General features: G+C 42.4%; 1 protein-coding gene across 2 annotated transcripts in view; it reads left to right on the plus strand.

Annotated features, from left to right (window-relative positions):
- Positions 1-21,647, plus strand: part of GABRR2 (gamma-aminobutyric acid type A receptor rho2 subunit) — a 32,505-nt gene extending 10,858 nt beyond the window's left edge. The window contains exons 2-9 of one of the 2 annotated variants that reach the window (XM_021392634.1): positions 1,169-1,275; positions 8,136-8,203; positions 10,456-10,679; positions 13,125-13,207; positions 14,355-14,495; positions 14,701-14,853; positions 16,212-16,408; positions 18,272-21,647. In XM_021392634.1, coding sequence (XP_021248309.1) covers positions 1,169-1,275; positions 8,136-8,203; positions 10,456-10,679; positions 13,125-13,207; positions 14,355-14,495; positions 14,701-14,853; positions 16,212-16,408; positions 18,272-18,580 — 1,282 coding nt within the window. In that variant the 3' untranslated portion in view covers positions 18,581-21,647. The remainder of the gene's footprint in view (positions 1-1,168; positions 1,276-8,135; positions 8,204-10,455; positions 10,680-13,124; positions 13,208-14,354; positions 14,496-14,700; positions 14,854-16,211; positions 16,409-18,271) is intronic. The other variant, XM_021392633.1, reaches the window with a different exon arrangement.

The raw sequence follows: 22,224 nt of genomic DNA on the forward strand, positions 1-22,224 counted from the left end.
TATGAGAGTGGAGACTGTTTTGTAATCTCTCAATTTTTGATCAATATTTTACTCCTAATTTACTATAATTTTTGTATCTGTTCTTGTAGTCCATTTATTTTCTCCTCCATTTTGTTCTTTACCAGTCAGTAATATTCCTCCCAAACAGGCAAAAGGATCTTCACCTTTTGTGTACAGTTCTTTCTAATTATTGTTGTTACTTTCTGTAAGCAGCGGACAAGTGGCTCATTGTGTCAGTGTTTACTGTTCTGTCAGATCCGATCCTCAGAGCAAAGGGGCTGGGGAACATCGTGGTTCAGGGCCTCCTTCCTGCTCCGCTGAGGCCCAGTCGTGGATGCTGAGTGGGGCTTTCTTCTGAGGGTGCATTTAGTGGGCTTTGTGGTGATGAGCTGGTGGCTGGACAAGGTGATCTTTCCAGTCTAAGTGATTCAGTGCTTCTATTGCTCTGCCTGCACTTCAGTTATTCACTTCTGCCATTTTAGTGACTTCTTGCCCTTCCATCATGGCCTTGCTTTCACCCTTGTCCTACTGTTCTCGTATAGTCTCTGATCTTCAAATAAGAAGTGTGTTACTTTATGCCTCCTCCCACCCAAGGTATTCAGAGAAATGAAGGACTGCAGATCTTGCTGACTTCTTTATATAAAAACATGTGTCCTGCTGCTGCGGAGGGAAATGGGTGATTTTGTCCTTGTTTAGAGCCAGAAGACAAAGCCCTGTGTCCCCACAAGCAGCTGATACTTGGCTGATACTATGGGTCAGACAGCCTTGGAATAACATGATATTGCATTGCCGCCATCCAAAAGACAGCTTTCTCACGTTAATGCCCTGGTACCTGGCCAAGCCACAATGAGGTGATGCATGGGGCAGAGCTGGTTTTTGTCTATTGCCTGCTTGGGGCCGTTGCTTGCACTGAGGAGATGTGCCTCATTGCTGCTCTGTGTCCTGGCTTCTTGCGAGGTGCCACACCCAAGCTCTGCGGCATACCAGCTGGGAGCTGGGCTGGATCTTGATCTGGGCAGCACTGGGAGAGGCTCTGGGCCTGCCATGCTGTGATGCTGCTGGCTCTCATGCTTCCTTCCCCCATGGCAGAGCTTCACCTCCTGCCATGGGTCTGAGGAGGGACTGTGAGGCCGGACGGCTGGAAATCAGCTATTGTTGTCTTTTGCAGTCACATCTACAGGAAGAACCATGATGTGACCAAAACTCGGAAGGGAAAGACAGAGCAGCTTCTCAGAGTTGATGACCATGACTTCACCATGCGGCCAGCTTTTGGAGGTGAGGATCAAGTGGTTCTGTTAACTTCATACTCCTATTGTGTTTTTTTTTTTGTTTTTTTTTTGTTGGCTTTCCATTCCACCAATGTGAACAGAAAGGATGGAGTGGTTTCAGGAGAAAACTTCCTGAGAGACCTCATCCTCTCTTCATTGCTCCTCTTCACTACTCTCTCTGCTAATGCCAGCTCCTTCTGCTGGAGTTCCCCAGATCCTGGACTGAGCTTCCTAGTGCATATACATCTCTAAATACCAGGAGTGCCTTGGCTACAAGCTCAGAGGGTTCCCTTTATTACCCTTGTAGGTCCCTTGCCCTTCTCCCCTTCCCGAGGTGTTAAAAGGGAGAAATGTGGAGTGCTCCTGTGGCTGCTTCTGAAGCAGTAGCTATTTCTTGGGTTGGATGGCTGGGTGCTGGAGCAGACTGCCCAAGACTGTGGGCATGGCCCCGAGCTGCCAGTTCAAGGAGCATTTCAACAAATGAGAGATGGAGAGATGCAGAGTGTTTTTAGTGACAGATTATAAATTTGATGGAGAATATAAAGGAAAGAAAACAAAAGCCTGGCAAGAGGTGATCCTTGTATTTTCTTCTGAAATGCTATCAGGAAGTCACAGTGATTTGCTCTGCACTGCGAGTTCTTTCAGATTTTTTGCAGCAGTAATGCCAGTCAAATTGATGTAGTCTGACCTGCATGTGATTAAAAAGGCCTTTGTACTGCAGAAGCAGAGCAGAAGAGCCTATGGGACACATGTAACTGCAATCGGTCACTGACCCCAGACACTTTCTGCTCTCTGAAAGTAGCTCAGGGACCATTGCCTAATAGAGAGTGCAGCCCCGTGGCATTGCACAGTGACATCATGTTCGAAGTGGGAAAAAACAACTCATCTCTCTGAAAAACAAACCAAACAAATAACACCGCAAGGAAATTGTGATGTTAGACTTTAAATAATAACATAAAAAAAATCCAGTGCTGTAAATTTGATGGTTCCCAGGCTTGGTGGAATAATGGACAGTTGTTAACCTTCAGAATTTGCGGTAGCCAGCATACAGCATCATCACTGAGCTTTAAGAAGGGGACAGAGCCTGTAGCTGCTATGCTGTGCCCATGGTGACTCGCTGGTCCCAGTGGACAGCCAGCAAGATGCCACCCAGCACAGCTGTGAGTACTCAGCAGAGCAGGCTGGGGCTGTGCCAGGGGAAACAGCAGCTAAACATTAGAGGAAGGTGAAAGACTTTTCAAGTAAGAGTATCTTTTGTGAAGAGCAAGTGAGCAGGCAGATGTTGTGTAAGTCATGTTGCTAACGGCCCAGTGAACACGGCTGTCTTGCCTGCTCTCAGCCCATTAGAAAGCCCTTGGGTGCAGTGGTAATGACAAAGGTTTTTGCTTCGCTGCTGTTCAAAGTAGCCCCTGTAGCCCAAAATAGACTGTGTTTGGTGTGACCCTTGGGGAGTTATCTCCATGTCAGTGACCTTGTTCCGGCTAGCAGATGTTCAGGTATTATTTACAAATATTAATATTTAAAGATTATGTAAATGTTTGTTTTGCTGCCTTCCTTAAATGTCCATTTTAAGCATTTCATCTATGACACGTTGTATTTTACAGGGAGCCTGTGAATAAGCAGCTTTAGTTGATACTTAAAATAGCTGTATCTTCTTTGCCTCGGAGCAGCCTCATGCTGTACTTTTATCATATTCCTTCATAGCCTAATAGCCTCCATCAGCTGTCCCCACTGCCCTTTCCGGGCAGTATTTCTGTCAGGATGGGTGGATGAAGCTTTGTGTCACTGTCTGGAATAAGACTCTCTCATCCCTTGATGACACACAGTCAGCAAAACGTGAGGGCTCTGCAGCCATGTGGCAGCTGCTTCCACGATCATCCAGTCCAACCATCCATCTACCACCAATAGTTCCCCGCTAAACCGTGTCCCTCAGTACAACATCCAAATGTTTCTCGAACACCTCCAGGGACGGTGACCCCACCACCTCCCTGGGCAGCCCGTTCCAGCACCTAATCACTCTTTTGAGGATGAAATTTTTTCTAATATCTAAATTTCTAATGAATTGCCCAAACCTCCCCTGGCACAGCTTGAGACCATCACCTCTCATCCAATTGCTAGTTACACAAGAGAAGAAGTGTAAAAAGAAAATCTAAAGTGCTCCCATCAGCCTCAGGTTGTGCTGCAATCACGTAAATCCCCTCTCAACTGTGTCAGAGATGCAAGACAAATAGTTTATAGATGGGTAGATGAGTTCATTTCTATATTGTGTGTAGAAGTCTGACTTTTACAGAGTTGTGGAGTTACTTTTGTTGGTTGGTTAGCTGGTTGTTTCTGGCTGAATTAGGATTTGTGTTATGCAAGGTGTTGCTGTGCACTGTTGGAGATGACTGATGCTGATGTGTTTGCTGTTTCTGGAAGAAACGTCAAGGCTATATGATTTATCTCTAGACCCTAATCTTCAAATACTTGAGCTCATGTTTGAACAACCCCATGAACTGGACTGTTATTTCTCAGAGACCTTTTTAGATGACCTGCCAAGCTTTGTTGGGCTGCAGGCTTTGGACAAAGGATCCACCACTTTTGCTGGGGATCCGTTTAGCCTCCCACCACACCTTCCTCATCCTTTGTTCCCTCCCAGAAAGGACATTTTGTCTATTTACTCATCACTGGAGGCATTTGATCGGGAATTTGGGGAAGCATCTGGGGCCTCAGTGGTCGAACACTTCAGTTTGAGGATAGACAGGATTGGAAGTCTAGCGGATCCCGACTGGCTCTGAGGATTAGCGAGACCAAAAACCTCTTGGCATCTTTCTGTGTCTGATCAACAGCTGTTTAATTCAGCGATACGCTCTGTAGCCAGGCTGTGACCCTTAGGGGAAACCCAGATTTGTTTATGAGGTTTAAGGAGGGCACTTCTTTCCAGGGCTTCTGTTCAGCTTCAAACACTCTGTGCAGTTCTGATGTTGCTCACACCAAGTGTGTCTGCAAAACAGCATCTAAGTAGGAATTTTGGAAGGGTGATGGGTTGAGTGAATATGCAGAATGTTTCCTCTCAGATTCAGATAGCACTGTGTTTACTTGGCCTTAGAAGCTTCATATGCACAATTTGAAAATTTGGCATACAAATCATTGTAAAATAGTGGTTAAAACTGGGGCCTCACGTCGCACGTGCTGCCAAACAGGTAGCTGGTCTCTCCTTGCAATGAGGTAATGGCTGTTTATCTGGGATCCAAGCAGAGTGTTTGTTGCAGAAGCATGAAATGAGAAGTGTCTTTTCTGAACACGGGCATGGTATTTTATCTCTGAGGGCAGCTAGGGAAGGAATGAAGAGGAGGGTGAATACCAACTTGGCAGTGTTCTTCTGTTGTTATTTGTTTTTAAATCTGTGATTAGTGCTCAGTCAAGCATGGAAATTGCATCAAGAAATAGACTTTGGGTGGCTGACGATTTCCTGAATGAAGGCTAAATTATGCATTCATGCACAGAGGGTGTCTCTTGCCATCTGGAAGCAGCCCCTCGGCACCAGAGAGACCCAGTGGTACATATGTGGCTGAGGGCTGCCTTCCATGTTGAGCCAATGGGATGGTGCTGCAAGGCTGTCCTGGCAGAGGCTGTCTCTTCTCTGTGAGCATCGTGTCCTCCATGGTGTGGCTGCTTGGGATGGCAGCCAGTGGGCACCACTGCAATGCCAACTACTGTGTGACAAATTATAGGTGCTTTCTAGAGCAAGAGACATGCTGATGGCAGCCTTGTGCCTGCTCCAACATGGACTGCATTGGGTTCTGGAGCTTTTCTGAGACAAATGGAGACAAGCAGCATTGTGTGAGTCCCTGCCTCAGCTTCACACTTAGAGCACAATTTCACAGCAAGTTGTGGAGGGTTTTTTTTGTTTGGTTGGTTGGTTTTTTTTAGGTTTTGGAAGCGAAACGAGCTTAAGAAACAATCAATCATAGGAACATAAAATATGCTGATCCTTCTGAGATTTAATTGAAAGCCATTGTGCTAGCGTACAGATTGAACTCTAATGAGACCGGGACTTCAATGGTTTTAATAGCCTGTAATCATCCTTCTGCTGCGTCATCTAATATGATCACATCACTGGATTTGCTTCAAATCAGGTCTAAACTCCATCATGCTATGCTTTTTGGAGGGAGGAAGAGACCAACACCAAGGAACAAAGCAAACAGACGAGCATCTCACTCTTGAGTGCTGAGAATTTCTGTAAGAGCAGCACACGTTACACATCATGGTTACACATCATGGTTAAACATCATGGTTATACTAAAGAGCTATTGGCTAACTAAAGGCAACAGGGAGATGTACAAGTACTGAATCATTACCAGTGCTCTCCTTGATCACTGTGTATGACTTCACTAGGTATCTGAGCAAAGAAAGGTTAATCGCCTATCTACAGGGCACTACCTATCAGCAGCCTTGTGCTTTTTCCCCGTTGATTACCCTGCATATCAAAGAAGCTGTTGTCACCGCAGATATGCTGCCCCTTGCTACAAAAAGTCTGTCTTGTTTTAAAAAACAAACACTTTCCTTTCAATTGAAAGAACCAGAAGTAACAAGTCAACTCCTTAATAACAGCACTATATGAGCTAATTTGCTTGTTAAATCTTATCATCCCCAACAACTACTCAACTGAAGAGGATAAAACCACTGCCACAGTATTTTCACTTAATGAAGCTGCTGTTGTCTCTGGTCACACCAGGAGTGTTTGTGAGGTGACAGAATGGCCATGTGTTAGTCTTTGCCTGCTGGATGCTGGATTGCACACTGGGAAGTTGCAAGGGACCGAAGCAATTTCTTCTCCCAGGGTGGGCAAAGAACAAGACAGAAAAAGGGTTCATGGCAAGGGAATCAAGGAAATCATATCTGTGATTTTGCCATGGATTTGCATTTCTCTAATGAGTTACAGTGGTCTGGGAAGGAACCCAATGATGAAGAACCATCATGTCCTGCATCCAAATTGGTAGGAGCTGGGCATGTTTCTCGGTCTATCAGGTGTGGAGTGACTCAAAGGGAGCTGACCTTCTGCACCCAAAGATAGAAGGCTTGCTGACTCTTGTTCTCCCCCATGTCTGTCTCTTCTGGCCCCAGTGGCCAAACTGGGCACCAGGAAGGACTTTCCCAGAGCTAATTCACATCACTGATTTGGAAGAAAATAGTCTACTTGTTGCTGCTGCTTTGGTTTTGTCTGGCTTGCTTTTCCATGGGTTAGTGAGATCAACAGTCTGAGAGAAGGGCCCACAGCTTATCTGTGCAATATCACCCTCTGCTGAAAGATCTTCCCAGAGTTATTTAGGAAGGGAGCTGAGGAATGTTCTCACCCGTTAAATGAGCACACCTAGACTGTGAAGCCTTGTGTACAAGGGAAAGAGCCATCAGCCCTTCTCAGCCATGCTGTTGCAAGGAGTTGTCACACCATGGCTACATTTCAGCAGCTGCTGCAGGTGAGGAATTTGTGGGTTCTCCCAGTTCCAGGGAATAAATAGAAGGAAGAGAACTAAATACTAAGAAGGAGATAATTTCTTTGGCCTCCAGTGATGAATTATAGTATATAAGCAACTATGATGGAACCAGGAAGGGAAGCAAGAGTTGCTCATCTTGTTGGACTGAAAAACAACACTGTAGGCCCTAAAAGTTCCTGCAAGTCTTGAAGAGGGCTACTACAGTCTTCTGATGCCTCATTTCTGCTGGGCAAGTCACATGGATGTCTGCAGAGCTACTGCTTTTGTCTGTCTCAGTGAGGCTGCAAGGTTGAAGGCATGCTCCAGGTGTCAGCGTTGGTGCAAGACCTACCAGACCTGCTGCCCCAGGCTGAGAGCTGAAGCTAGCAGTGGATCAATGCAGGCTGCTCCTCAGCAGTTCCTGCTGATTGGTATTGGTGGATTGTGTTTGGTGTGCATGTCTCTGCAGGCACTTAACTCCTCAGCACAGTGGAGAGATGGGATACCAAGAGGACACAGAACATATGGAGAATCAATGTATATTGCAACAATGAGCTGTGGTACACAACTTCGTCAACCCTCCTCATCCTCTGACTAAGAAACAAAGTAAGCTGATAACAACAGTACCCTCCAGGCACAGTGCAGAACAGTTTTGGAGCAAATAGCAGTATGTTTTTGATTCACAATTCAATCTCCTCAAGTTCAGATGTGGAGAACGGAAAAAGAGAAGGGAGAAAAATTGTCCATGCTGGAAAAAGGAAAAAGCTGTGGGAGGACACGCTATGGGGAACGTGAGCAGGTCTTGGTCATTAATGAGCAGCAATCTACAGAGAAACTTGTATATGGGTCTTCTAGTAACAGAGGATTTTGCATTTATTATGGCATGTTTTCTGCTTATTTATTCCTTGTGAATTCCCTGGTTGCTAATTTTAACACTGTTTTGCATACTATTAACGTCACCAGTGAGTCATCTGAATGAAGTGGTGCTGAGCTCTTGAGGGATTAATGTAGCATGTCTTGCTGATGAGAAATGAGAAACCCACAAGGAAAAACACGTTGCTTGCAGCTTCTTCCTTTCAGTCTCTGGTTCTAGGGGCTAAATTTCCTCTTATAAAGATGTAAAATGTATAATGAGATGGCTCAGCTTTTAAAAACACATGCAAATGTTTCGTCCTATCTCGCCAAAATGTCAGCACTGCAGGGCATGCTAGAGAGAGAAGGCAGTGTTTCACAGGGGGTCTCACATGGTTATTTGCTGACTCTTCTCTCTGCCCTCTCTGCTTCAAGAATCATGAACAGGAAAGAGTACCATAAGCTCAGAAATGTATTGCATGCTACCTCATGATATTAATCAACTCAAAATGATGTAAAATAGTAGTTACTTATGTATCTATATTTCATTCTTCTACAGGCCCTGCAATTCCTGTTGGGGTGGATGTGCAAGTTGAAAGTTTGGACAGTATTTCCGAGGTTGACATGGTTTGTAATCCTCTTGATCCTCTTTTATGGCTAGGCTCAACTATTTCTAGCTACAGAAATTCCCTCCCACCTGAAACCAGTGGGTTTCAAATTATTGGCCAGATGAAAGTAGTGGCAGTAACTGGGAAATTCAGAGAGACTTTGACAAAACCAGATGAATGTCAAAGGCTGATCTCAGTATCTTCAGATGAGAACTACAAAAGATAAACGGAACTTAAATGACACTATGAAGGATCTATCACAGCTAAAAATGTAAACAGTTGCATGTGAATATTTGAAGGTATATGATCAAGTTCACATAAGCCATGACATTTGCAAGAGTTTTCTTCCTTAGGGAACCACTGAGTCCATTTTTTGAAATGCATGATTTGGGGAGGTGCATTAGAGAAAAGAGTTGGCATCACAAATGAGAATGAGCAGTTCCTGCTTCTTTGTCACTAGGAATAACCTCATTGGGGCCTATGACTGGGAACTGTCAGCATGAACTTGAGCCACTCCTGCCAACATAGAACTTGGTGTGTGGGAATTCTTTAGTCACTGAAGGTGTTCAAGAAATTTGTACTAAATTCAATTGTGCTTGAATTGTGTTTTTTGTTACTTAAAAAAGAGGAAGAAGTATAAGAAGTATAACATTCAACACATTTCAAGATATTTTCACTGAAAGGAGTATTTGTAAGCACTTTCCTAGCTTGGTTTTGTTTGTTTGTTTCTGGCTATAGGTAATGGAATTAAGAGTGGAAAGAGAAGTGGGAAGGGGGATGTAAAGGAGAAGAGGAAGCTTCTTGATTCCTTCCTCCTTCTGCCTTTTGCTCCTTGTTCTTGGGCACCACCCATGGTGGTGTCCAAGCAAAACGTGAAGGCTTACTGGAATAGATTGAAGTTGACTGCATTAGTAAAATGCAGTGCAATGCAATTACACATTCATCACAAGAATGGGGCTTGCCTGCCTGGATATTGGAAGAGAGGGTTTGGGGGATGCACACAATGAACAGCCTGGGAGGCATCTATAAGCATGGGAAAGGGCTGTAACAAGGAGCTTTGAAGCTCTAATAGGTCAGGGTAATGTCACAGTAGCAAGGAGAACTAATTAGTACGAGTAAATTTCTTTCAGTGCTTCCTCTTTGGAGCATCTGATTTCAACAAAAGTCTTTCCTACCAGAAAGCTGTGAAGTCAGCTCTCTTTCCCTTTGCTATAGATAGATCCGCAGTCCCACTTTCCCAGCACAGGACAAGTACTTCCCACAGCAGTTGCTGATTTGCATTCATGGTAGAAAGGCAGTCTGTCAGGTCAGCCTAGGTTAGGTTAGTTTGTTTTTCCAGCAGTCTGTCCCAGTAGGGTGAGTGGTGTTTTTGGAAATCTGCCAGCCTCTGAAAACGTGTCCTAGTTTGGGCGCTGGAGGCTTCTTTGACATATTCCTGAAAAACCCGCAGGCAATATGAGCTTGTTGCCAGAGCAGCCCTTTGAAATGGAAAGTCAGGTTAATCGATGGCTTGGCGTCAGCAAAGCAAGAGGAGGAGGTAGTGGCAATTTTAAAAAGCAGTTGCTGAGTGGTTAGGAAGGGATCTGAGCCTGAGTTGTTGACTGCCCGGTCTTGGCAGCTTCAGCTGCTCTAATCACATTCTTAATAGGGAATATAAAGAAAACAGTGTGTTTGATCTCTCAGCGTGAAGGAATAGATGCAGCTCTGAAGACAGCAGCTGCCAGGTTGAGATCAACAAACAGATGTTTTCCTTTGTGCGAGTGAAGCTCCTGCCCCCTTAACGAGATTAAAAGAGAGGTTTATTTATGTGCTTCTACGATTGGAAAAACAGTTCTCTACTTGGTTGCTGTTTTCAACAATTCAATTCTTTTAGGATAAATTACTTGTGTTTACCCTGACCATTTATCTTATTTTGAAAGGTTTTCCTCTTCATCATGCTATTGATGCCATAGTCCTTCAAGACAATTTTGCTAGGACTGAAGAATGTATTTTGCAGGGCACTGCTTCTTTTGGCACATGTTTGTATTTCCTTTAGGACCGTGTGTTATTGGGTACTGTAATACACTGATTGTGGATTTATGTTTTGTTTTGGCTGAAATTATTTTGTCGGGAATATCTATTTAGAACAAATATTGGTTCAGAAAAGGAATAAAAGTCTAGAAGGGATGTATTTCATCTACCTGGTGGGAGTGAGTTTTCTTTCTGGTGTTTCTGAGATGTGAAAAGCAACACTGACAGTTCTCCGTCTGCTTCTCTTCTTCTTTAATGAAGGACTTCACCATGACTCTGTACTTGAGGCACTACTGGAAGGATGAGCGTCTCTCATTTCCCAGCACCACCAACAACAGCATGACCTTCGATGGCAGGCTGGTGAAGAAGATCTGGGTCCCAGATGTCTTCTTTGTGCACTCCAAAAGGTCCTTCATTCATGACACAACCACGGACAATATCATGCTGCGAGTGTTCCCCGATGGTCATGTCCTCTACAGCATGAGGTAAAGGCATGGCCCCAATGTTCCTGAACACACCCTGGCTCTTCACTGTCCATTTTGCCCTGGTGTGGCTTTGGTGACCTCCAGGACTACTGTTGCCAACACTGCTACTCCTGCCGCTAATGTGGAGCCCTGTGTCCATCGGCCCCAGTACCAAATGCTTCATGGGAAGATGAGAGAAACCATGTTGTGGGCAATAACAGGATAATCTCCCCCAGGGAAGTATTTCCCTAAGTCTTTGTGGTCAAAGGAGGGCTTAGTCAAGCGGGGATGTTCATCCTGGGGTCAGTGTGTGATTAAACTGGAAGCTGCTGATGTACCAGATGGTGACCTCTATAATTATCCTATTTTGCTTCCTGTTTGTCTGGAAATACTTTTTCCTTTTTGGTTGGAGTTTGCATGTTGATATGAAGATTTAAGTTTACTGAAGCTGAAACAGCAGTATTAAAGACACCCTGGAGCCCCTGATTCTGTAGCAGATGTTGACTGGAAGAATCTTGAGGCTCATCCCAGCTGATTGTATTTCCTTCAGATCAATGCAAAAAGAGAGGCGGGGAAAAATACACTGCCAGAGGAGAAAAACTCAAGAGCCCAGACAGAGGAACATTTCCCCAGGACAGGAAACTTCCTGTCAATTACAGTGACCTTTCCATATTTCATAGCATTTTCTAGGACCTGAATCTTGTTCATTTCAGTTATGGCAAAATAATGCTCAAAATCTAGCAGAGAGGTTTTTGTGTCCCCCCTCCCCCCCCCCCCAAAAAAAAAAAAAAAAGTTTGATTCAGGAGGCTATTTCTCTTCAAAGAGTAAGCATGATGTGCAATATTTTCCCAAGTAAGACAATATCCCAGCAAACCAGGGGCTCAGGGGTTCCACGTTCCAACTGTAATTCTAATGAATTTACTTGAAAACTTTGGACAAATTATTAAAACCACAAAGGAAGTTGTGTGGGGAAAAAAAAAAGAGAGATGTACTATATGACTATTTCATTTTGCCTTATCTCATTGAGCTATAAAATCCCACCCTGTTCAAGCATCTCAGAACATTTCCTCTGTTGTGAACCCATTTATTGCATACTACCTCAAATAAGCTCAAGATGCTGTCCATTTTATTAGAACTAGAAGAGGATAAAAGTACCATGCAGAATGAGAGACAAGAAAGAGCAGAACAAAATGAAGAGGAATGTTTGATTTGAACTTGGGTCAGTGCTGACAGGAGAAGAGCAGAAGTAGGAGGCCAGAGGTCTTTTTGACTGATGTTTTAGTGTAGCTGAGTATCAGTTGCATTGCTCACAGCGTGCAGTTGTCATGCAGTGATACCACTGGCACTCCACTTGTTAGTTGTGTTCAACAACCAAAATGAAGAATGAGTATTTTTAATAACAATGTTAGCTCTATTCAGTTCTGCTCATTTGCCCTCATGCAGAGAATTTAATTTCAGAGTTTTCTGAGCCATCAAAAGGTGATGTGAATTTGTAATGTCACAAGAGAGAAGGATGTGAGCAGCCATATCATAGAATGGCTTGGGTTGAAAAGGACCTATGTCTGAGTACACAAGAGCTAAACTGATAATTTGATTAATAAAATCCAAGGATAATGAGAATCTGCATGATATTTGGGATTGGCAGTGTTCAGGACTCTCAGAACAAGATGCAGTTGCCCAAGCATGGGCGTCCAGTGTTGTAGATATGCCCTCAGGTGTCTGAGATATCTACATGGGGTTGGCACAGGGCTGAGGGACATTTCATTCCCTGTTGGGATCTTGTGTTTTCAAGGCCACCTGAACACTGCACTCTAATTGAGGAATATCTTATTGATGAGTTGAGTTTCTGTGCTGTCCCTGACTAACGAACTGTTAATGACCACAGCTTCTGCTACCATTTAGGTGACCCTAGAGGAAGAAAATAGCACATTGTAACGAGTTGGAGTTACATAATGTGTTTAAATGCTCCACACAACTATAGGAACAACGTACTCTCTGGAGCAAAAAGCTTCTTTTAGTTCAGTTCATGTGGCTTGCAGTAAGGCTCATCATGTTCCTTAGGTTTAGGTTGTTGTTGGTGTGACCATGGAGGAAACCGAGCAAAGGGAAAATGAGAAAATCTTAACAAAACTGGACAAAATGGGATCATGATATTTAACTGGTGAGGTATTTTTGTTGTTGTTACCTTGTAGGGAAATATTTGGATATAAAACATAGTGGAAGTGTCTGTATTGACAGTATTCCTGTAATGTCAGAGATAGTACTTTAGTTCCTTGATAGGTATTGAAATTACAGCTACCATGGGAGTTTCTAGTTATAATCTATCTCACTGGTACTTGAAGAAGTGCTAAGGATTTTCTTGGAGATTTTTGCTAGCTTTAAAGATGCCAAGCTGTTTATATGTGTTAATGTTCTCCCTTCATTACTCCTCATAGAAAACAACCTTTCTCATTTTTGACTTCCAGGATCACAGTGACAGCAATGTGCAACATGGACTTCAGCCGCTTCCCCCTGGACTCTCAGACGTGTTCTCTGGAGCTGGAAAGCTGTATGTTCTATCTGTGTTTCTAGTTAGTCATGCTCCACAGCTCCTGCACCCACACACACTGAACTGTTTTAAAGCCTAAAACAATTTCACCAAAGTCACTGAGAATCTTTCTACTAACTTATTGGGTTGTATATTTTGACCTTACACTGCAAGACAGGGGAATTTGCAAGGAAAGAGTTCTTGTAAGAGTTTCAGTGAATGGCACTTTCAAAAAACAACAACAACCCAAATCACCCCATCAGCAAGGGTGTTCATCATGTACTGGATCTCAGCAGCTTGCTGATGAGAAATTTTGGGGAAAAGTTGTATTCTGTTTGCTGTTTCTGATTGGGAAGGGGTGCTTTCAGATGCCACAATAAAAAGCTGAGTATAATGCTCATTGATTTTTCTATATTTCAACATGAATGTGGTTAATGTATGATAATCATGATCCTGCAAACACTATGGCTTGTGTTCAACTTCTTTGGAAGGAGTTATTCCGTGCAGAAGGTGATTTGAACAGTGCAGTTTTCATGGCTGTTCTGTAAGCTCTCTCCACACTGTTACAGGACTAATGTTTAAATGTTTTCAAGTCTTCCCAGTTATTTAACTGAAATTCTCCTTTAGAAACAACAGAATCCCAAAATTATGGGTTGATTTATGTTGGGGAAGACTTTTAGGTTGGTCTTGAGGTCAGCTGGCCCAACATGTTGCTCAAAGCAGGAGAACTTTAGACAGGCTTTCTCAAGGCTGTGTCCTATTTTGGTGTTATAGCTGCAAGGTAATGGAGGCTCCACAACTTCTCTGTTGTGGAGAACATATTCAGATGTTTAACTGCTCTCATCATGAAAAAATTGCCTTGAAAAAAAAACCCTTGCTGCAGCTTGCGTTCCTTTTGCCCTGTCCTTTCACTCTGTATGTTTTAGCACTGTGGTTTCACTAACCTGAAGTAAAAAAGAGGATGTATTTCCTGAATCAGGATGTCCTGTTTTGTTGTTGCCATAGTATGTCATTAAGATCATTTTCACTCACTGTTGTTTGTAAACTTTTGTGGTATTACTGCATGCTAAAAGTGCCTCTATGTTTGTTAATTTTCTCTGAATCTGTTAACCATTTTATTTCCATCTAAACTAAGTCCACACTACTCTGTGTTTCCTCTTTCCCTAAGATGCTTACACTGATGAAGATCTGATGCTGTATTGGAAAAATGGGAATGAATCTCTGAAAACAGATGAGAAAATTTCTTTGTCTCAGTTCTTGATACAAAAATTCCACACTACATCAAGACTGGCTTTCTACAGTAGTACAGGTATTGGCCTATTCTGATTCAAGGCTATTGCTGAAGCTAATGCTGTACTGCATACTTGTGAGAGAGTTCCTACCTGACTCCAACTGTGCTTGTTTTGAAAGATCAGTTTCTCTTTTCTCTGGCCTTCAGAAACAAAAGATTTTTCCTCTCTGTGGCTACCATTCATTCTGTTCTCACTGATTCTGCCTTTTCTTCTTTCTCAAAGGTTGGTACAATCGTCTCTACATAAGCTTCACTTTGCGCCGACACATCTTCTTCTTCCTGCTCCAAACCTACTTCCCCGCCACTCTGATGGTCATGTTGTCCTGGGTGTCCTTCTGGATTGACCGCAGGGCAGTCCCTGCCAGAGTCTCTTTGGGTGAGAGCAATCACAACAAGCCACAGCTGTATGAAATTCATCAAATGTGAAAGTTTTGGGAGGAAAGAGAACTACTCATTTTGATGGTTAAAGTTTCTGGCGAAGCAACTATCTTTTACCCAATAATTAACATAATGCAAAACTTGTAGTTTGCCTTAAGTCCTCCATTTCTAAGCAGTCCTCCTGATCTATAGTTAGCCCAGGACAGAGCTGTGGTTTCAAAAAGGAGCATGGGCAGGGAGGAGTGATTTCATTATTTATAAGCAGATGATTCAAGATCTTTCCTTGTTGTCCAGCCTGCAGCATAGAAACTCATGTTCCCATGAGTGACGGTTGTGTTTTAAAGTTTAGGCACCTGAACTGAGATTAAAGCTTGTGTTACAGCTTTCATCCAGAGACGGATCCTGGCAAGCTATGTGTCTTCTCACACAAGGGTGCCTTGCATTAAGGGTCCAGGCATTCTGGAGTGGGGAGGAATGGGAAGGAGAGAAGGAGCTGCTTGAAAATCTTCCATGAACCACTCTGCATCTTCGGATGTCTAAAGACAGGAGAAGCTTTGTCTGTGTCAGAGCTGGAGGAATTTCTTTCATCTGAGCATAAAAAGAGATGATTTGTTTATCTCTCCATGCAAAGATTAGGAAAAGTAGAAAAATCTTTGAGTGTTGATACGTAAGGCTTCCAATGCTAAAAGCATAAAACAGTATTTTAGCCCCACATGTTGACTTGATTGGAAAGCTATGCACTGCAGCAAACTTGTGAAAAGAGGAAGCCAAGAATCTACTCCACCGAAAAAAATGTGTTGATTGGATATTTAAAAAAAGAAAAAAAAAAAGGACCTGTTGAAAAAAATGAGCAATAGTAGCTGTGTTTGTAGCAGTCACTACTTTGAAAAGGCTGAATTAGCTATGAATGCTTTTTGGCTCTGTTTTCTCTATTTTAGTGGCTTTGACAACTTGCAAATATTTTTGTCTCCATGACTATCCAAACCAAATATACTATTTCTCATGATTTTATATCTATCTATCTAAATATAAAAACACATACGTATTGCGCATACACTTACATGTACATGTGTACGTACATATAAACACCTATGCATGCTAACATCTATATCTATATATAGTAAAGGGTCATTTTCAAAATGTTTTCATTCCTATCACTCAAAATCCACCTCTTCTAGTGCAAAGAAGTGCAGGCAGCAAAACAGTTCTGCATCAGTAACAGAGATACTTAATACCAAATACTTCACATTTAATTTCTGATAGAGCTTTTTGTAGAGCGAAGTCCTGTTTTCCTAGAGACTAAAGCTTTATGAACTGCATCAACTAAAACCATTCATTTCTCTTGTTCCTTTCCAGGGATCACCACCGTGCTGACCATGTCTACGATCATCACTGGGGTGAACGCCTCCATGCCCCGCGTTTCCTACATCAAAGCAGTGGACATTTACCTCTGGGTCAGTTTTGTGTTCGTCTTCCTTTCAGTGCTGGAATACGCAGCAGTGAATTACCTGACCACAGTGCAAGAGCGGAAGGAGAGGAAACTCCGGGAAAAGGTGTGAAAAACTTTTATTTTGTTTAGCCATTCATTCGGTTTTTTTTCTTTTTCTTTTAATTGATCTGATCTTTCTATTGGATTCAATTACTGTAATAGTAGAGTTGTTCCCTGATACCAAATGTAAACAGCCAAGGTTATGCCTGTAATTTTTTATGTTCTCCTGCTAATTCCCAGACCATACATAGAAATCTTTTTCGTGCTGTTTGGTCTGGACAAAATTGAGGCCAGAGACCCTTCTGACACTTCAGTAATGTTGTAAGTAAAGTTCCCATCCCAAGGGACACTCTTTGGCAACATTTAATTTATTTATGTCAACATAGACTAAAATTATGTGGAGCACTTCTGCATGTCCATTGGAGATTTAAGACAGAGTGAAGGTGAGCTTCTAATACATTAGGCTCCCATGTCCGTGAGGATGAACATCAGCATAACATTAAGCCAAAGGAACTGCAACTTGTCTTGGGTGCTAAAAGTACATCTGCAGAATTTCTTTCTCTATTGGGTCCTGCAGTGATAAACTTACTGCCTTTACCTGCTGTCCCTTCCACCCATCCGCTCCCAGATGTGTCATCAGTTGATGATGATAAAGTACTTGATGTGACTCTTTTATTTGAGAGTGAGAGGAGGAAGACATAAGGGATATAATTTTTCTTGGGAGAGAGATGAAGTTAAGTTTCTCTTCATACAAAACCAAAAGATCTCATGTTCCAGGTACACTTGCTTTGTAATAACATGTCTTAAAACCCAACCATTTAACTGTACCCATGGACTGCTCAGAAAAGTTCCTGGAGTGATGAGTCTAATCAGTGGAACAAACAGGCTACAAACTTGTCGTGTTTTTTTCTTCACACCATCTGCTGTTAAAGCATTTGGTTATGACTAGAACATAGAGAACAGCTCATACACTGTTTTTCTGGCTTTTGGTGAGCAGCGTGAGCTGTTGACTAAATAATTTGAAGAGCAAGCCTTGAGTGTGGAGTTTTTCAGTAGCATCCTGAATATACTGTATTTCCGAGAATACATACTTCACTATTTTAGCTGAACTCTATCCTTATAAAAAGTCCTTGGATAATGCAAACATCAAAGCTGGCTGAAGAAGGAACAGGCAAAATGTTACTGGGTGAGGAAAGCAGACAGAGCAGATTGTGAGGAATCAGAAGCAGGAACTCCTAGTAGAAAGAAGGCCCATTTTTATTGCATACAAAAATAATATCCGTATTGCTAAGACAGAAAACATGTAGATTTTCACTACAAAAAGGCTGTATTTCCTATTAAAAATTCTACCTACATTCACTACGGGATGCATTTTGGCACTGCTGAAATCAATGTGAGTTTTGAAATTGACTTCAACAGAGCTGGGGTTTTACACCCTTCTTGTAACTGTTTCTTGTCTTATTAAAAACAAAAACACATTTACACAGGAAATAATGTGTATATCTGTGAAACCACAATTTGGCCCCTTTTCCCATAATGTGTACTGAATAAGACATTGCTACAGGATGCTGTATCTTGCCCTTGGGTGATGATAAACACAAAGAACGCATAACAAGGAATCTCAAGACAGTGAAGCTGAACAGTGAAGCTAAGACTTTTGCTTAATTTTTCTATCTTTCTGCAAAATGACTTTCTCTTATCTTTTCTGAAGCTGCTTTCCAAGTAGTGCAGCTAAACCACATCTCTTCCTTTTGGAACACAAGGAAAAAAGGTGATTTTTTGTTCCCAAAGTGATTTTGCATTATGACACTTAAAACTCACACTTCAAACTTTATTGCTTATGAGCTGTCTGTTACAAGAAACTCACCACTTCTATCTCTAATGCATTCTTCTAATGCTTAACTGTATTTCTCTCTTATGTTCCTAGTTGCCTTGTACATGTGGGATACCTCATTCAAAAACTATGATGCTGGATGGAAACTACAGTGAATCAGATGCCAACAGCCTGGCAGGTTACACAAGAAGCCAGATGGTCCCAGAAGAAGAAAAACAAGAAAAGATGGTTGTGCACTTATCCATGAGCAATGCTTCTAATTCATCAAGGAAGAGAGGCCTGAAAGGCCACATGGGCTTGCGCATCATCCAGAACACTCATGCGATTGATAAATACTCCAGATTAATATTTCCAGGCACTTACATATTTTTTAATTTGATATATTGGTCTGTATTTAGCTAGGCATGCTGGCACAGCAGTGACTGAAGCAAAGGAGTTACAAAACTTTCTTTGTTGGTACTTTCTGAAGTCCAGTTTGGGTGCAAATGTGTTAAACTGATAATTTTACTGCTGCTTCGAAGGATAAAGGGGATGACACCTCCAACTATGGGCAGCTCCATGCACAGGCACCACGGAGGAACTTGTTGTGCTGGTTGCTCTCCAACCCACACTCCAACTCTTGTTGGCTTTGTGGTACATGCTGTTTCTCATACTTGAAAATACGTGCTCTCTGTTTGCCCAAAAGGTGCTGTACATATGTTTGAGGCTGTCAGTGTTGGAGGTGCAATGGACTACCACAGACTGTGCTGACTGTCCTGCGGGATTAGACATACGCAACATTAGACATACACGACATTAGACATACATAGAAGAGGGACACGAACAACAAATCTCCTGAAAGGGTTTGCATCATGTTTCTTTCCATTAACTTATGAAAAAGACATCTTTTTAGGGTCCAAACTGTGTTCTTTCTGGACAGGGCCTACATTAGTACCAGAAGGAGCACTGGCTGGCCGAAGCGCTGGTGGTATGTTTGTGTGGGTGGTCTTTTTATTTTGAGATGTGAAGTAAGGATTGATGATAAAGCAGAGCAAAGAAGCCCACAAACTCACAGAAGATGTCTCCCAGGGTGCATGGGTAATAAAACCAGGGAGTTTTAGAGTTTAAATGTGTTTCCATACAACATGAGTGCAGCATGTGACGTGCAGTTCTAGCCTTCTCTAAAATGAGATGTGAAAGTTGTGTGTAGCATGCATGGTCACCATATGGGAATGGGCGGCATCTCTGGGACCCAGCACTTTCTCCAGAAGCAGAAAACTGTTGAGGTCAGTGCTGATAGTGTTCAAAGACTTTCCTCATCCCTGTGAGGAAAGTGCAGCCCACAGAGAAACTGTATATCCCAATCAACACACTGCCCTTTTGTTTAGAGTTTTTGGATTGGGGGGGAGAAATACTTGCCAGAATGTCTTTCTGCAGAAATATAGGCATGCCAGAGGTTGAAGTGGCCAAGAATAATACTGTGGGATTCAATGAAACTCTCTCTGACCTCTGGCTCCAAGGTCAATGTAAACCCTTTGAAGCAGCTGGAGAGCATTGTAACAAGCCTTGGTACTCGGCTTTTCATTTTTCATCCCATTATGTCAGCTGAAAATGCTGAGAGCAAAACCCAAACCTTTCTACATTATAGCAACCAGGCAATGTTGGCCAGGTTTGCACACTGTTTTTTTCTGAAAAACATCATGGTTTTCTAACTGTGGAAGAGAGTTTGTTCATCAAAGTGTTTGACATCAAGCTGAAATGCAGCAGAATGGACGGAGTCTGAAGCACAAAGACCCAGAACTGAAGTTTGACGCTGATTCAATGATGAGATTCAATAATACATGTGACGAGGTTTGGGACATGAAAATTTGACTAAATCACATTAATGTAGTGAAAAAACAATCAATCAAAAAACACAAGTAAAACTATAATTATTTGCTGGTATGTGGATTTTTCTACTTCACACAGCAGTAAATCTTGCATCTGAAATCTCAAGGGACAAAGAAGTGGGCTGGGAATTGCCACCTCCAGACTGTCAGCAGCACCCAGAATTTTCTTTGTGCCTCAGTCACACCAATGGTCACACTGATTTACTGGAAACAGAGCTGATCAGAGAAACTGAAATGAGAAACTATGTTTCCCTTTCATCAGCCGCATTAATAACTGGCATTAATGGAGTTCTGTGTAGATGTAAAAGTAGGAAAGTATGGCCTTGAAATCACTGGAGAGAAGGGGAGCCATGGGAGGGCAGTGTCTGAGAGGAAGGCTCGTCCTGCATCCCAGCCAGACATTTCTCTCCTGAGCCATCAGGTTCATGCATTTACCACTCATCCCCCTTGAAGCTGAAACCTGGATAGTTTTTGCATCAACAGGTGAAGAAGACTGTATTAAAGAGACAAAAACCATTAAAGAAAGAGCCCTCTCAACTTTTGAGAAGTTAAAACCTGGATGTGACAGGATGGACCTCTTCAGTATTAGCAGCTTTGAGCATGAGACAGTGAGCAGTGTGGTGCTGAGGCAATCAAGTGGAGCCAGCAGAGACCTTTGCTGTGGGACGAATGCTGCTGGAGCCAGTGGGGCTGCACTGCTGGGAACTGGGACCGCAGCCCTGGTGCTGCCATCTTCCTACACGACCCATGCACATGGGTTCAGCCTCCTAGTGCCTCTGCTTCTCCATCAGGAAGATGGGGAGCAATGACATCTACCTACCTCAGGAGGGGACGAGGGGTTTAACTGACTTACGGAGTGCATGTATGGAGCATGGTTATGATTTTTGAGCAGGACTACCTTACTGTTATTGTATATGCTTGTGTACATGACTGATGGAGTGGTGTGTACTGGAATGTTCACATCTGTTTCTATGACATGTAACATCATCATGGAGGGTATATTTCCACTAAAGAAAAACAAAATCTCTATCTTGAGCACAACTTACAATTACTACTCATTAAACAATAGATGAAAAATATAGATGTGAATTAAACCAAGACATCTGTCCCTGTCCGGTTATGAATTGTGTTCTTCTGATTATTAGGAGGAGCCTGACTAGACAGAAAGCTAGAGCAAATGTTAAAGTATATTGAGAAGTAATTCCAGCTCTCATCTCTCCTGGGTTACAAAAGACTTCATGAGCATGAACTTACAGCCACAAGATCCAACCAATGTTTTGAAAGGTAGTGCCTGAAGCCAAGCTCTGACAACTGTGCTATGGATGCAGCCCAGTTCCGTAAAGCACTGAGCATCTGGACAATTAACCTACCAAAGGACAGGTTTTTCAGAAGTGCATAAGGGATTTGGGAAAATAAAGCCTACTGATGATACGCCATCCCTGTGTAACCCAGTCCAACTGCAAGGAGACAGAACGTCAGTCCTGCTCCTTCTATGTCTGCCTGCATCGTATTCTTACTTACTTCTGTCTAACCAAATCATGTATTTAAAAAAAACAAAACAACCCACAATGTATATATATATATAAATATATATACACATATATATGTACACTCATATATAATGTAATACAGGTAGCGCATAACAAAGAAAAACACTGGGATGTGTACCTATGTCAAATAGTGTACATACGTGAAGCTGCAACGTATTGAATGTAAATTACACTATGCCTGAGAAAAATTGTACAATATGTTGATCTGGAGAAAGGCTTTCATTGCCAGCCAGAGGCCAAAAAATGAAGCACTGGCCAATTATTCCATAAATGATAATTTCTGAGTTTTCTCATGTTTTTCTTCAGAAAAAGGATGTGTTGAGAAGGTTGCAAGGAAGGCTGGTGCTAAACTGGCTGTACAATGGCTAAAAACCGATGTAATGATAACTGTAATCAAACCTGGCAATTAAATAGCAAATGGAAAGGGTGGAAATGAGTCTACTTCATGGTGTGAGCTTTAAAGTGTGATTTAAACTCTGTCTCCAAACATCTGCTAGGTGCAAGTTAATGACCAGTGGTAAAGTATTTGAATAAACATCTTATTTATAACTAATTATAAATAAAAAGCATCTCAAAAGGTGGAAGAAATTCAGCGGAAGCATGCAAGTTCTTAAGTACACAAAGCTCC

This window comes from Numida meleagris, chromosome 3 (assembly GCF_002078875.1).
Source record: "Numida meleagris isolate 19003 breed g44 Domestic line chromosome 3, NumMel1.0, whole genome shotgun sequence".
Taxonomy (NCBI): domain Eukaryota; kingdom Metazoa; phylum Chordata; class Aves; order Galliformes; family Numididae; genus Numida; species Numida meleagris.